The 13,703-nt window shown below is 38.7% G+C and overlaps 1 protein-coding gene across 1 annotated transcript in view; it reads right to left on the bottom strand.

Moving 5' to 3' along the window:
* Positions 1 to 1,394: 1,394 nt before the first annotated feature.
* Positions 1,395 to 13,703, bottom strand: part of LOC133327960 (putative transcription factor SOX-15) — a 48,163-nt gene continuing 35,854 nt past the window's right edge. The window contains exons 2-4 of the mRNA XM_061536506.1: positions 5,241 to 5,622; positions 4,649 to 5,135; positions 1,395 to 3,212 (exon numbers count right to left, since the gene is read on the bottom strand). Of these exons, the coding sequence (XP_061392490.1) occupies positions 1,396 to 3,212; positions 4,649 to 5,135; positions 5,241 to 5,622 (2,686 nt within the window). The 3' untranslated portion in view covers position 1,395. The remainder of the gene's footprint in view (positions 3,213 to 4,648; positions 5,136 to 5,240; positions 5,623 to 13,703) is intronic.

A 13,703-nucleotide genomic window follows, 5' to 3' on the forward strand; every position in this document is an offset into this window, starting at 1 on the left:
AAAACAGGTTATGTATGAGTCGGTGTCGGAATACTTAGCGTCAGCACACACCGATTAAGCACCCAAGCTCTAATCGGGCAAAACACAAAGAAGCTATATATCGCGCCATCTGTCGGACGAACTTAAAATTAAACACAAAAACACTACTCACGCCCCAAAGGACATATACGTAAAGTTTGGTCAAAATCGGTGCATTAGTTCTTGAATTATAGTAAAAAACCAAAAAAAAACTAAATATTGCGCCATCTGTCGGATGAACTTCAAACTACACAGAAACACTCCTCACGTCCCATAGAGCGTGTACATACAATTTGGTCCAAATCGGTGCAGTAGTTTTTGAGTTTATCGATCACGAACATACACGTAATTTTTATATATATAGAGATTAAAATAGTTATTTGATTTGTTCCGCGTTTTGAGTTTTGTTCTAAGACTCTGTTGTAATCATTTCACCTGCGGAGGATAGCGACATAAAATATTGTAACGAAAGGTTCGATAATGAACTATAGCTGCATTTAGACCTAGCCCCTGTGTGGGGGTTCCAGAAGGAGTGGACCGATATTCCCCATCTTCGAATTTGAACTAGGTTTGGAAGAAATAATAATATGGACAAAGTTTGGATGAAATCTTAATTTTCTGAAACGGATTTGGTCCAAAGATGAACATGGGGTCTAGAACCAATATTTCGATGAGACACATTTTCACCGTGTTAAAGTGTATACACTCTTATTCGCCATAAGGCTGAAGGTATAATTATCCATTAAAAATTTCTCAAATTTGTATTATGGTTTACATAATCCGTTGTTAGAAATGTCGGTATAGGTCCACTTTTTGGTATGCTCCCTATATTTTCATTTCTATTACCTGTCAGTATATCTATATGGTGCTGGGTATCCAAAGTTCGGCCCGGCCGAACTTAACGCTTTTTCACTTGTTTTCACTTCAGACTGAAATATAATTACACTCCATACATTTTTTATATTTCCAGAAATTTTGAGTTTCCCTGAGTGGTTTTCGTAGTTTCCTTCCTGTGCAAATAAAAAATTCACAATTTCTTTACTTTTTCAATTTCATTTGATTTTATTTACAAAATTTAATTTATCAATAATAAAATGTTTTTTTTAACAAGATGCAATACTGGGATGGATATCTGATGAACGAGTGGAATGGTACAAACAAAACTTGCTACACACATACAAAAAATAATACAACTACAACTACTATTGGTACTACTACACATGAGAAAAATAAATGAATTATTGAATTTATAAATAAAAAAGAAGAAAAGTAAATAAAAGTAGAATATGATAAAAAAATGTATATATATAACGCGGGATATTGTGGTCCAACGAATATTTATGGGGGATGGTAACTCCCCCCTCGGCCTCAATACAGTTAATTACTGTAGCAGGTTTTACGTACACCAGCTAAAATATTACTAATTTCTTCATCACGCCTCGATTCGATCAGCATTTCTCCCACCCCCAAAACAGAGCCGGCGGAATTTGGTACCGCTCCAAATACGGGGGCATGAGGTGGAGGATGATGATGGTGGTGGTGGTGGTGATGATGATTGTGCGGATGGCTGGCATAGGAAGACGTGGTGGATGACTGTACAAGGCTGGTGGGTAAAGAGGGCGTTGTTGCAGCACTCGATGTTGTTTGTGTCATATTGAGTCCGGTGGAACTAAGGTGGGAGGGTGAATTATTACCACTATCGGCAATGTGAGACATTTGTGACGATATCTGGGGACTGTAGTGATTATAGTGGAGATAACTTTGATTTTGATGTTGTGATGCCACCTGGCCGTATACTCCTCCTGCCAGGGAACTTTGCTGCAAAGGTAAGGCCAATTGGAGAGGGAAAGATTGTCCAGCCAAGGAGTAAGGTAACTGACTATAATAACTACCACTTGAGGTAGATACTACCATGGGATTAAAGGTCTCATAGCTATCGTAATTGTGATTGGTATCCGGATACTTGGCTTGCTTCAGGGCGTTAATACTTTTCAGGGTGTCATCTTCAATTGTGGCGGCATTATTTTCACTTGAGGCTGAAACATAATCACTGTCCACAAATTGCGAACCATGGGCAGCGGCAGCATGGGCACTGGACGTGTATCGCAAATAGTCCTCATAGGTAACATTGGGACTAACGTTGTAGGCATTGGAGGCCACAAGATAATCTCCTGAAGATGTCACTCCTGTCTGAGCCAAACGTGATGAGTCCAGGGCGGAAAAATTAATATCGCTCTGATGCAAATGTTGTGACCCATACCCCAAATGCATGCCACCACTGCCGGCGGAGTGATTGGCATGGCTCATTGCCGTTGTATGGCTACTCAAGTGATGTTTATCCTCATCCAGGCTTGAGACTGGTGGATAAAATGTGCCCTTAACCGAATGCCCATGATCTAAGAGACCACGATTTGTACAGGTCACATACATGCCACGTCCTGCCACCACTGACATTGAGGTGGCACTGAGGGGATATGTGTGGGATGCGACAGCAGCGTCGCTTTCTTTACTTTGTTTCTGTGACTCTTTTGTGTGTTTTTGCGTAGAATTGGTTACTGAACGATTTCTGCTGTGGCTCTTCGGTGTCCCCACAATGCTCGAGTTGCGGGAACCAATTTTCTTATATGCCGCTGTAGAATTGGGAGATGCTGTACCATTCACATTAGATTCTTCTATGCCGTAATTACTTCCTGTTCTGACGGAACTCATTTCAATAGTCTGCGTGGCGCCCGATGAAGCGGCACAATTCAAATATTCCCCATTATCTCCGCTTGTCAAATCGGGATTACTGTAACAATCTAACGAGCTGGGCGAATAATTCGATCTCAAGGTCTGTTCATAAAGACTGCTCGTGACAGCACCACTTGTCGGTGGCAATTGTATTTGTGGTGTTGAATTTCTTTGATTTGAATTTGTTTCATACGTCCCCGAAGACATTGAATTTGAGGGTGGTGTTCCGGCGGATTTTTGTTGATTATTTGCAGTTTTATTCGGAGATTGATTGCCGGCTGTGGCGGAGCCATTCGCCTCCTTTGCCACTCCATTTGTTTGTAGCGAACGCATTTTTGATTGTTTCCTTCGTCGGGGTCGATATTTATAATTGGGATGTTCGGTCATATGTATAACCCTGAGACGTTCAGCTTCTTCGACATAGGGTCGTCGATCTTGAGGTGTTAGCGATCGCCATTTTTTACCTGTACAGAGAAACAACAAACATGTGGATATTTTTAATAACGACAAAAAGAATATTATCAGAGTTTTTAAAGAAGGAGTATAAGAGATTTTGAAGGACTATCAGAGCTTTAGGCGTGGGTTTTTAAAGAATATTTTTAGAAGGTCTATCAGAACCTTATTTGAAGTGGTTTTTAGTGAAATTATTTGAAGAATTATCAAACCCTTAGGGGTGTTTTTTTAAAGGAAATTATTTGAAGGACTATAATTAGGCCTTAGGCATGAGTTAAAAAAAATATTTGAAGGAATATCATGGCCTTAGGTGTGGGGTTTTAAGAACATTATTTGAAGGACTATCAGAGCCTAAGGTGTGGGTCGTAGGTATTTTATGAAAATTATTTGAAGGTCTATCAAAGCCTTAGTCGTGGTTTTTTCAGAAAATTATTTGAAGGTGTGTCAGAGCCTTAGGCGTGGGTTTTTAAGAAAAAATTTTGAGGGACTATCAGATCTTCAGGCGCGATTTTTTTAAGGCGTAGGTTTATATAGAAAACTATTTGAAGGACTATCAGAGCCTTAGGCTTGGAGTTTTTAAGAAAATTATTTGAAGGACTATCAGAGCCATAGGCGTGGTTTTTTAAGGAAATTATTTGAAGGTCTATCAGAGCCTTAGGCGTGGGTTTTTTAAGAAGAATTTTTGAGGGTCTATCAGATCTTCAGGCGCGATTTTTTTAAGGCGTAGGTTTATATAGAAAACTATTTTAAGGACTATCAGATCTTCAGGCGCGATTTTTTTAAGGCGTAGGTTTATATAGAAAACTATTTGAAGGACTATCAGATCTTCAGGCGCGATTTTTTTAAGGCGTAGGTTTATATAGAAAACTATTTGAAGGACTATCAGATCTTCAGGCGCGATTTTTTTAAGGCGTAGGTTTATATAGAAAACTATTTGAAGGACTATCAGAGCCTTAGGCTTGGAGTTTTTAAATTATTTGAAGGACTTTCAGATCCTAAGGCGAGGGTTTCTTAAGGAAATTATTTGAAGGACTATCAGGTTTTTTAAGGAAAATATTTGAAGGACTATCAGATCCTCAGGTGTGGGGTTTTTAAGAAAATTACTTGAAGGACTTTCAGAACCTTGGGCGTAGATTTTTTAAGAAATTTATTTGCAGGACTATCAGAGCCTTAGGCATGAGTTTTCTAAAAAAATTATTCGAAGGACTATCATGGTCTTAGGTCTGGGGTTTTATAAAATTTATTTGAAGGACTATCAGATCTTCAGGCGTGGGTTTTCAAGAAATTATTTGAAAGACTATCAGATCTTCAGGCGTGATTTTTTTAAGAAATTATTTGAAGGACTATCAGATCTTCAGGCGTGAGTTTTTTTAAGGAAATCATTTGAAGGACTATCAGAGCCTTAGGTGTAAGTTCTTATAAGAACATTATTCAGCCAAAAACTTACCCAACATTTTACTCAAATCCGCATTATGCAAATCCGGATTTTCATCGGCCAATTTTTTACGTTCGATTTTCGCCCAGACCATAAACGCATTCATCGGTCTTCGGATTCTAGCTTCTTTGGCACATTTAGACTGGCTGTTGGCAACAGCACGAAACTTAACTTCGTTGACTAATTTGTGTCGTTGATCCAGATAGCTGGCATTGGCGGCACACAATTCACCCTTGTAATCGTAGGCCCACATTGGGCTATCCATTATTGTACCCGAAACAACATTACCACCAACGCCCACAGATGATGCGGCAGCCGTACCCATATGCCCGGCATAATCTTCGGTATCCGAAGACATTGCAATCGACATCATATTCGGATGTGTTAAATATTTATTCAACATTGTGGCAGAGGATGCAGAATTCGCATTGGACAACATCGAGGGTATGCTGGAACCAATTAAATGCTGTGATGAATTGTGATGTTGTTGTTGCTGCTGATGTTGTTGGTGATGCTGCTGTTGTTGTTGTTGTAGGTGCTGTTGATGTGTATGTGAAACTGGCGAAGGTGTTGATGCTACCATATACGAATTGGACATGATTACCGAATTATGACACTGTGAGGTCAAAGGTAAGGACACAGCTACCACATTTGGATCTCCGGCATTGTGAGGATCACCATCATAACTGTTATTGTGCGTAGGTGTAGACCTTGAGGTGGAATGATGATGTACTACCGGTGAGTGTAGGCTAGACGAGGAATGTTCACTACCATGCCGATATTGATAGGCAATGTCGGAGCTATTATTGCCAGCGTTCGTTTCATGTAGCGAACTTAAACGACCGTCGGCAAGCAGTGTTGTCGCCGCTGTTGTTGTTGTTTCGTGAAGTTCAGCGCCATTACCGCTGCCACCGGTAGTGACCGTGTTGCTGCTGCTGTTGTTGTATTCGGGGGTACGATTTATGGGTGAATTGTATTTTTTCGAACTAAAAATAGAAAGAAGAAGACGAAAAAGAGTTCAGTTTTAAATAGCAACAACAACAACAAGTATAACAAAACAAAGCGGTAAGTACAGGAGTTGAAGTTAACTTCGGTCGTCGGTAGATGGTTGACAGTGCATGAGGAAAGTGTGTTTCTTAAGTTTTAAATATAAATTTAGTAAATGTCGCTTTGGCAGACAGAAGAGCAATGTAGAACGTTTTTTTCCACTAATGGACAGAGCCGTAGACAGGTTGGGGTTAAAAGTGATGGACAAATGTGAATAAAGAGTAATGGAACAAGCGGTAAGTTTTAAATCTATTTTTGTAAAGGTATTGTAGCTTTGTGTGTCCCTAAGAGTTTGTTACGTCGAGAAATATTGCTTCCAGATCCACCTTCAAATATACCGACATATGTGTCCATCCGTCCGTCTGTCCATTATAACTTTTAAACACGATACAGGCTACAGTTATGGACGAATCATCACGGAATTTTGCATTAGGAGTAAAGTTCAGTAATATTTAGAGAGAAAATGTAGCAAATTTTTTTCCTGTATTCCTGATCGCTCTATAGATCAAAGTTATGACCTGAACCTCATGAAATTTTACATAGGAAAGAGGATCTGACCAAGAAACAAACATGTCTCTTTTCATGATAATCAGTCAATATTTAGCGGATCAAACGAACCCAGACTTTTGTGAGGAAAATGGCAAAATGAGCATTCTATGGCATATATATTTACTTCTATAGGACATAGACCGGAGAAGTTGGCAGGATATCCAAGTGGAGTGGTTGTGGCAGATATACTTAGAAGGTGAAATGAAAACTTTATTTTTGTCTGGTTTTCTAGTCGCTTTAGAGACCACTATTATAAGCTTTTACACGGGGATAGGGCCAACTTATTAGAGTGTTCGTTTTGATAATGACCGGTTAATATCAAGAGGGTAAAATGGCTTCGGAGACCACCAGTTGACGCACGGATTTCATCGCGTTCGCTATCAACAATCTGTTGACGTCCGATGGAATGACAATAGCGCTCAAGTCCTGATGGATGTGTCGCGGAGGTGTATCTGCCATAACTGTGTGTCACTAGGTCTACTCATAGTGGTTGTTTACTCATAGTGGTGATCGACGCTCGACATCTGGACACAGTCGTTTGCAATTCGGAGTGCATTATTTTGTGCTGTTTGCAAGGATCTCCATTGTGTGCCGCCAGACTGGGGCTGCATAATTAAGGATGGAAGAAGTCCAGACTGGGATAGTCTATTTAAGGATGGAACGACCAATGGCCTTCAATGCCGTTTCCAAAGTTTCTTTATCCTTGCCCCAGGAGGTGCTAGCCAAAGCTTTCAGTACTTTATTCCCAGCTTTTACCTTGTGGTCGATGTAGTTAGAATGCGAGGAGAAATGAAGGAGATTATCGAATACCACCCCCAAGGATTTTCGGATAATGGACGGTGGGGAAATGCCGAGTTCTAAATTGACTTCTCACGTCCTGAAGTGAAAAGTGACACAGTAGACTTTGCAGTGGATAATTTTCGATTGCGCTCCCGGATGAAGTTGGTAATGGTGGTTAAAGAGTTGGCAATTTTTGCACTTACGTCGACAATGTTAACGTTGGACGAAATAACTGTACGACACCACAGAAACATCTGGTGGAGGAATGCGGAGTTTCGCAAGAAATGTGAGATATGACACCGCCTTGCGTTACTCCCGTTTTGATCTTGAGATGTTTGGTTTTTTGAGCCACGGAACTCAACGAAGGCTTGCCAACTACCTTGGCAAGTCAACGCTTGATATCACTCGGAAGGGTAGAATTTCTGATTTCGGATATTAGCTCGGAATGATCGACCCTATCAAACCGATATATTTAAGGCCTATTTCACAATGGTCCGTTCAGGTGGTTCCTGCGTTCCCACGACAATCGGATCTACGCTCCGGGTTCGACTCGGCCAGGGATTGTCAACCCAGCGACAGCTGTACCGAACGAAAAGAGTTCAGTGGTAGTTGTATAGGGTATCATATGGTCGGCCACATCCGACTATACTGCTCCGCTTACTGGTTTATGCCAAACAAAATATGCAAATATTCGATACACATTGACTGGAATCCCCATCAAATCAAACAAAAAACAAACTAAATTCCTCTACGAAAAAAAACGACTACGCCAATGCCACCGAAAAAAGTAGGTAGGTAGTTGGTAAAAAAAACGGCACACACAGAAGAAAGAATCTAAAAACCGTGGCAACTGACGACAGTTAACGATTTATAGGTTCACTAAATATATGTATTTAAAGTAGACATATTGACAGTTTATCCTTAAATATTGAAATTGAACGAGAAAAATTCCCCCCAACACAGTCACCCAGCCAGTCAGCCGAACAGGCGGACGGACGGACAGAGAGACAATGCAAAGCAAAAGGTACCCCATGCCAAAAAAAACCCAGAAACAAATTCAAGTGTCGTGCTTTAACTGGGCTCTTTTGGTCACCCAGACCACAACCGCCACCATCAGCAGCAGCACCACCACCAACAACAACAACAGCTTAACAGCAGTCGCAAGTACTAGCAAAACGTTTAAGTTTAACATCACAGTACTGCATCACTTTTTCATGGTACTAAGGTGGCTACTGCTTGATATTTGGCTACGAAATGGTAGGTTGACGATTTTTGTTGTTGGTCGTTTAGTTTTGTTTACAGCAACAACAACACCAACAGCATAACTTTTGTTGACTGTTTTGATTGCCCAGTTTAAAAGAAAAATCCTCCAGAAAAATATCCATTGATTGTTGTTGTGTTCTGGTCATGTTGTTCTTGTTATGCTGCTAACCAACAAACCAACCAACCATCCGAACAGCCAGTCAGCCGGCCGAACAGCCAGTCAGCTAACAAAAATATATATTACCCAGCTCAATGAAAAATTCGCTTAACATTGGTTTTCGGTAGACATACTCGTAAATGTAAATTGGGCGCGTGCAGCTATTGTCATCATCAAAGTGGATACCGCAACGGTATTTGCCGATCAACACATACTTCTCCAAAAAACTAAACTCCTTTCAGATGAAACAAAAAAAAAAACGAACAAACAAAACACAAAAGGACAGACGTTCAATGAATGGACAGACGGCTGGTTGGTTGGGATAAGGAAGGACGGACAGACAGACATACTGCCAAGCGGATAAACGGATCTACGGTGGAAATGAAAGAAACATAAAGCAACCAATGATGATGGGATAAACCTCGTATGCAGAATGGTCGACAGTGAGAGAAAAAAATTAAATTGATTTGAATTTTTCCTATAAAAAAACCTTATTCAGCCAGGCTGAATTGAAGTTTTAATAAAGAAAACTGTATTTAGCCAGCCTGAATTTAAGTTTTCCTACAGAAAACACCATTCAGCCAGGCTGAATATGAAGTGTTCCTATACAAAACACTATTCAGCCAGGCTAAAAATGATGTTTTCTTATAGAAAACACTATTCAGCCAGGCTGAATATGAAGTTTTCCTATCGAAAACTCTATTCAGCCAGGCTGAATATGAAGTTTTCCTATCGAAAACTCTATTCAGCCAGGCTGAATATGAAGTTTTCCTATAGAAAACACTATTCAGCCAGGCTGAATATGAAGTTTTCCTAAAGAAAACACTATTCAACCAGGCTGAAAATTAAGTTTTCCTACAGAAAACACTATTCAGCCAGGCTGAATATGAAGTTTTCCTATAGAAAACACTATTCAGCCAGGCTGAATATGAAGTTTTCCTATAGAAAACACTATTCAGCCAGGCTGAATATGAAGTTTTCCTATAGAAAACACTATTCTGCCAGGCTGAATATGAAGTTTTCCTATAGAAAACACTATTCAGCCAGGCTGAATATGAAGTTTTCCTATAGAAAACACTATTCAGCCAGGCTGAATATGAAGTATTTCCTATAGAAAACACTATTCAGCCAGGCTAAATATGAAGTATTTCCTATAGAAAACACTATTCAGCCAGGCTGAATATGAAGTATTTCCTATAGAAAACACTATTCAGCCAGGCTGAATATGAAGTATTTCCTATAGAAAACACTATTCAGCCAGGCTGAATATGAAGTATTTCCTATAGAAAACACTATTCAGCCAGGCTGAATATGAAGTATTTCCTATAGAAAACACTATTCAGCCAGGCTGAATATGAAGTTTTCCTATAGAAAACACTATTCAGCCAGGCTGAATATGAAGTTTTCCTATAGAAAACACTATTCAGCCAGGCTGAATATGAAGTTTTCCTATAGAAAACACTATTCAGCCAGGCTGAATATGAAGTTTTCCTATAGAAAACACTATTCAGCCAGGCTGAATATGAAGTTTTCCTATAGAAAACACTATTCAGCCAGGCTGAATATGAAGTTTTCCTATAGAAAACACTATTCAGCCAGGCTGAATATGAAGTTTTCCTATAGAAAACACTATTCAGCCAGGCTGAATATGAAGTTTTCCTATAAAAAACACTATTCAGCCGGGCTGAATATGAAGTTTTCCTATAGAAAACACTATTCAGCCAGGCTGAATATGAAGTTTTCCTATAGAAAACACTATTCAGCCAGGCTGAATATGAAGTTTTCCTATAGAAAACACTATTCAGCCAGGCTGAATATGAAGTTTTCCTATAGAAAACACTATTCAGCCAGGCTGAATATGAAGTTTTCCTATAGAAAACACTATTCAGCCAGGCTGAATATGAAGTTTTCCTATAGAAAACACTATTCAGCCAGGCTGAATATGAAGTTTTCCTATAGAAAACACTATTCAGCCAGGCTGAATATGAAGTTTTCCTATAGAAAACACTATTCAGCCAGGCTGAATATGAAGTTTTCCTATAGAAAACACTATTCAGCCAGGCTGAATATGAAGTTTTCCTATTGAAAACACTATTCAGCCAGGCTGAATATGAAGTTTTCCTATTGAAAACACTATTCAGCCAGGCTGAATATGAAGTTTTCCTATTGAAAACTCTATTCAGCCAGGCGGAATTGAAGTTATCCAATTCCCTAGTTTCTAAGTGTATTTGAATTGAACAGGGAGGGTGCTGGTTTATTTTTTATTTTTATTTTTTTTTCTGAATTCAAAAGCATTTGAATAGCCGGCATCCACAGCAGTTACTAGCAGCGGTGGCGGCATCAACATTTATGCGACACATCTTCTTCTTCTTCTACTTCGGCCTTAGCCTTCTTTCGTACTGTCCTCCTTCTTCTCTTCTTGTTTGCCTTTTGCGACACATTTCGTAGTAAATTCGGCCTTCTTGGAATTTGCCAAAATAAAATGTAGCCGCAATTCCAAATCTGCAAATACTCGTCCTCGAATACGCCAATGTGACTGTCGGAGCGAATTCATAGCACCGAAAATGTGAAATGCGCAATGTGACGATGACACTCGGCCACTGCTAGGCGGCTAGCCGGCTATGTCCCACATGGCTAATACGGTATTTATGGGATAGTTTTCGGTTGTGACAGACACGACGATTGGCATTCCCGTTGGTATGTCCTTTCAACACATTTCTTTTTAGTTGAAGAATTTTTACAGATCGACAATGAAATAAAACTGCCATTTATTGTTCGGGGTGTTCTTGTAGTTGTTGTTGTTGTTTCGGAAATCTATTACGAAATATGAAACTAGGACTCGTCTTAGAATTGACACATTGCCTTTGGGGATTTTCGCCTATTGTTTGGGAGTTTTTTGTTTTGAAGAAGCTGTCATTTATTTGTTGCTGAATTCGAGGAGATAAGCTATGGTTATTGTTGTTGTTGGCTTTGGTAACTGTTCTAACAAACCAGAAAAAGGGATTCTTAAGGGCAACTATTGAAAAGCTATTCGACGCAGAAGGATATGAGCCAGATTCGGATAATTTATTGAAGACTTTGTGACATTTTATTGGAAGGGTATCGATGATTTGTTGAAGGGGATTTGTGAACTAAAACACAGTGGTTATGCAGACACTTCTACATAAAAAGCCATTCAACTTAGCTGAATATGACAAGTTCACTCAATAACCTTTTCCTTAAATTTAGCCCAGCTGGATTGTGTTTTCCATAGGAAGCTAAATATTTCTTCGGAAATCTTTATATAAGGTTCAGCTAAATTGTGTTTGCAAAAAGAAAAATTAAATTCAAACCAGCTGAATTGTGGTTTTCACAGAAAAACTTCAACTCATCCTAGCTGAATTACGTTTTCCATATGAAAACTCCAATTCAGCCTAGCTGAATTATGGTTTCCAAAGGAAAACTTCAATTCAGCCCTGCTGAATTATGTATTCTATAGGAAAACTTTAAGTCAGCCCAGCTAAGTTATGTTTTCCATAGGAAAACTCCAATTCAGCCTAGCTGAATTATGGTTTCCAAAGGAAAACTGCAATTCAGCCCTGCTGAATTATGTATTCCATAGGAAAACTTTAATTCAGCCCAGCTGAATTATGTCTTCTATAGGAAAACTTTAATTCAGCCCAGCTGAATTATGTTTTCTATAGGAAAACTTTAATTCAGCCCAGCTGAATTATGGTTCTCATAGGAAAAATTTAATTCAGCCCAGTTAAATTGGGTTTTCTATAGGAAAACTTCAATTCAGCCCAACTAAATTATGTTTTCATAGGAAAATTTCAAATCAGCCCAGCTGAATTATGATTTCAATAGGAAAACTTTAGTTCAACCCAGCTAAATAAAATTGTCCACTGGAAAACTTCAATTCAGCCCAGCTGAATTATGTTTTCTAAAGGAAAAATTCAATTCAGCCCAGCTGAATTATTGCAAACCACTGTTCTCCCGTTGCATTACATATGATAAAGAATATATTTATTTATGTGGTAAGTTCTTAGCTTTATTCAGCATTACTTGGCATAATGCAGGCCTCAGATATTGCAAAAAATAAACCACGGCCGAAAAACAACAGTGTCACAGTCCATAGTGACCGTAACAGAACTCATATTTATTGGTGTTGGTGCTGCAAATATATGCGGCTATGTGCTGATCACCGTGACGGCATTGCCGGCAGTTATTCTGAAATGAATTCGGCAATGCCAATGGGCTCCTTATTTGAGAAACTCTTTTACTGGGGTACTTTGTGTCTGATTTAAAATAGGGCAACGAGCTACCGCGCATAATGTGACATACATACAGACATATTTCACATATGCTATGTAAGAAGAAACAACAAGAACCAAAACGTCATTGACAAACTACAGTGTGGGTAATATGAATATAGCAGCATCAAGTCAACAATCAAGTTAACCACAGCTGCATTATTTTTTTTTTTTTTTTTTAAGAAAAACCTTTAGTCGGCTTAATGGAATTTTGTTTTCTATAGGAAAACTTTAATTCAGCTACGCTGAATTGTGTTTCCTATAGGAAAACTTTAATTCAGCCACACTGAATTGTGTTTCCTATAGGAAAACCTAAATTCAGCCACGCTGAATTGTGTTTTCTATAGGAAAACTTTAATTCAGCCATGCTGAATTGTGTTTTCTATAGGAAAACTTAAATTCAGCCACGCTGAATTGTGTTTCCTAAAGGAAAACTTTAATTCAGCCTATAGGAATTTGGTTTCCTATAGGAAAACTTTAATTCAGCCTATAGGAATTTGGTTTCCTAAAGCAAAACTTAAATTCAGCCCCGCTGAACTATCTTTTCTCTAGGAAAATTTCCATTCCGCCCACCTGAATTATATTTTCTATAGGAAAATTTCCATTCCGCCCTCCTGAATTATATATTCTATAGGAAAATTCTAATTCTGCCCAGCTAAATTATATTTTTATAGGATAATTTTAATTCTGCCTATACGAAAATTTCAAATCCGAGCAGCTGTATTAAATTTTTTAGAGGAAAATTTCAATTCCGCGCAGCTGAACAAGAAATTTTCTATAAAAAAACTAATTCTGCTGAAATATATTTTCTATCAAAAAAATTTTAGTTCCGCACTGCTGAATTATATTTTATAAAGGAAAATTTCAATTTTGCCCAGCTGAATTAGATTTTCAACATGATATCATTACATTAGAACCGATGTATATTTGTAACTTATTAAAATGTCCTGCAGTGTACATTATTGCATACATAAACATT

This window comes from Musca vetustissima, unplaced genomic scaffold (assembly GCF_032173495.1).
Source record: "Musca vetustissima isolate MV318-11 ecotype Yass unplaced genomic scaffold, APGP_CSIRO_Mvet_v1 utg3170, whole genome shotgun sequence".
Lineage (NCBI taxonomy): Eukaryota > Metazoa > Arthropoda > Insecta > Diptera > Muscidae > Musca > Musca vetustissima.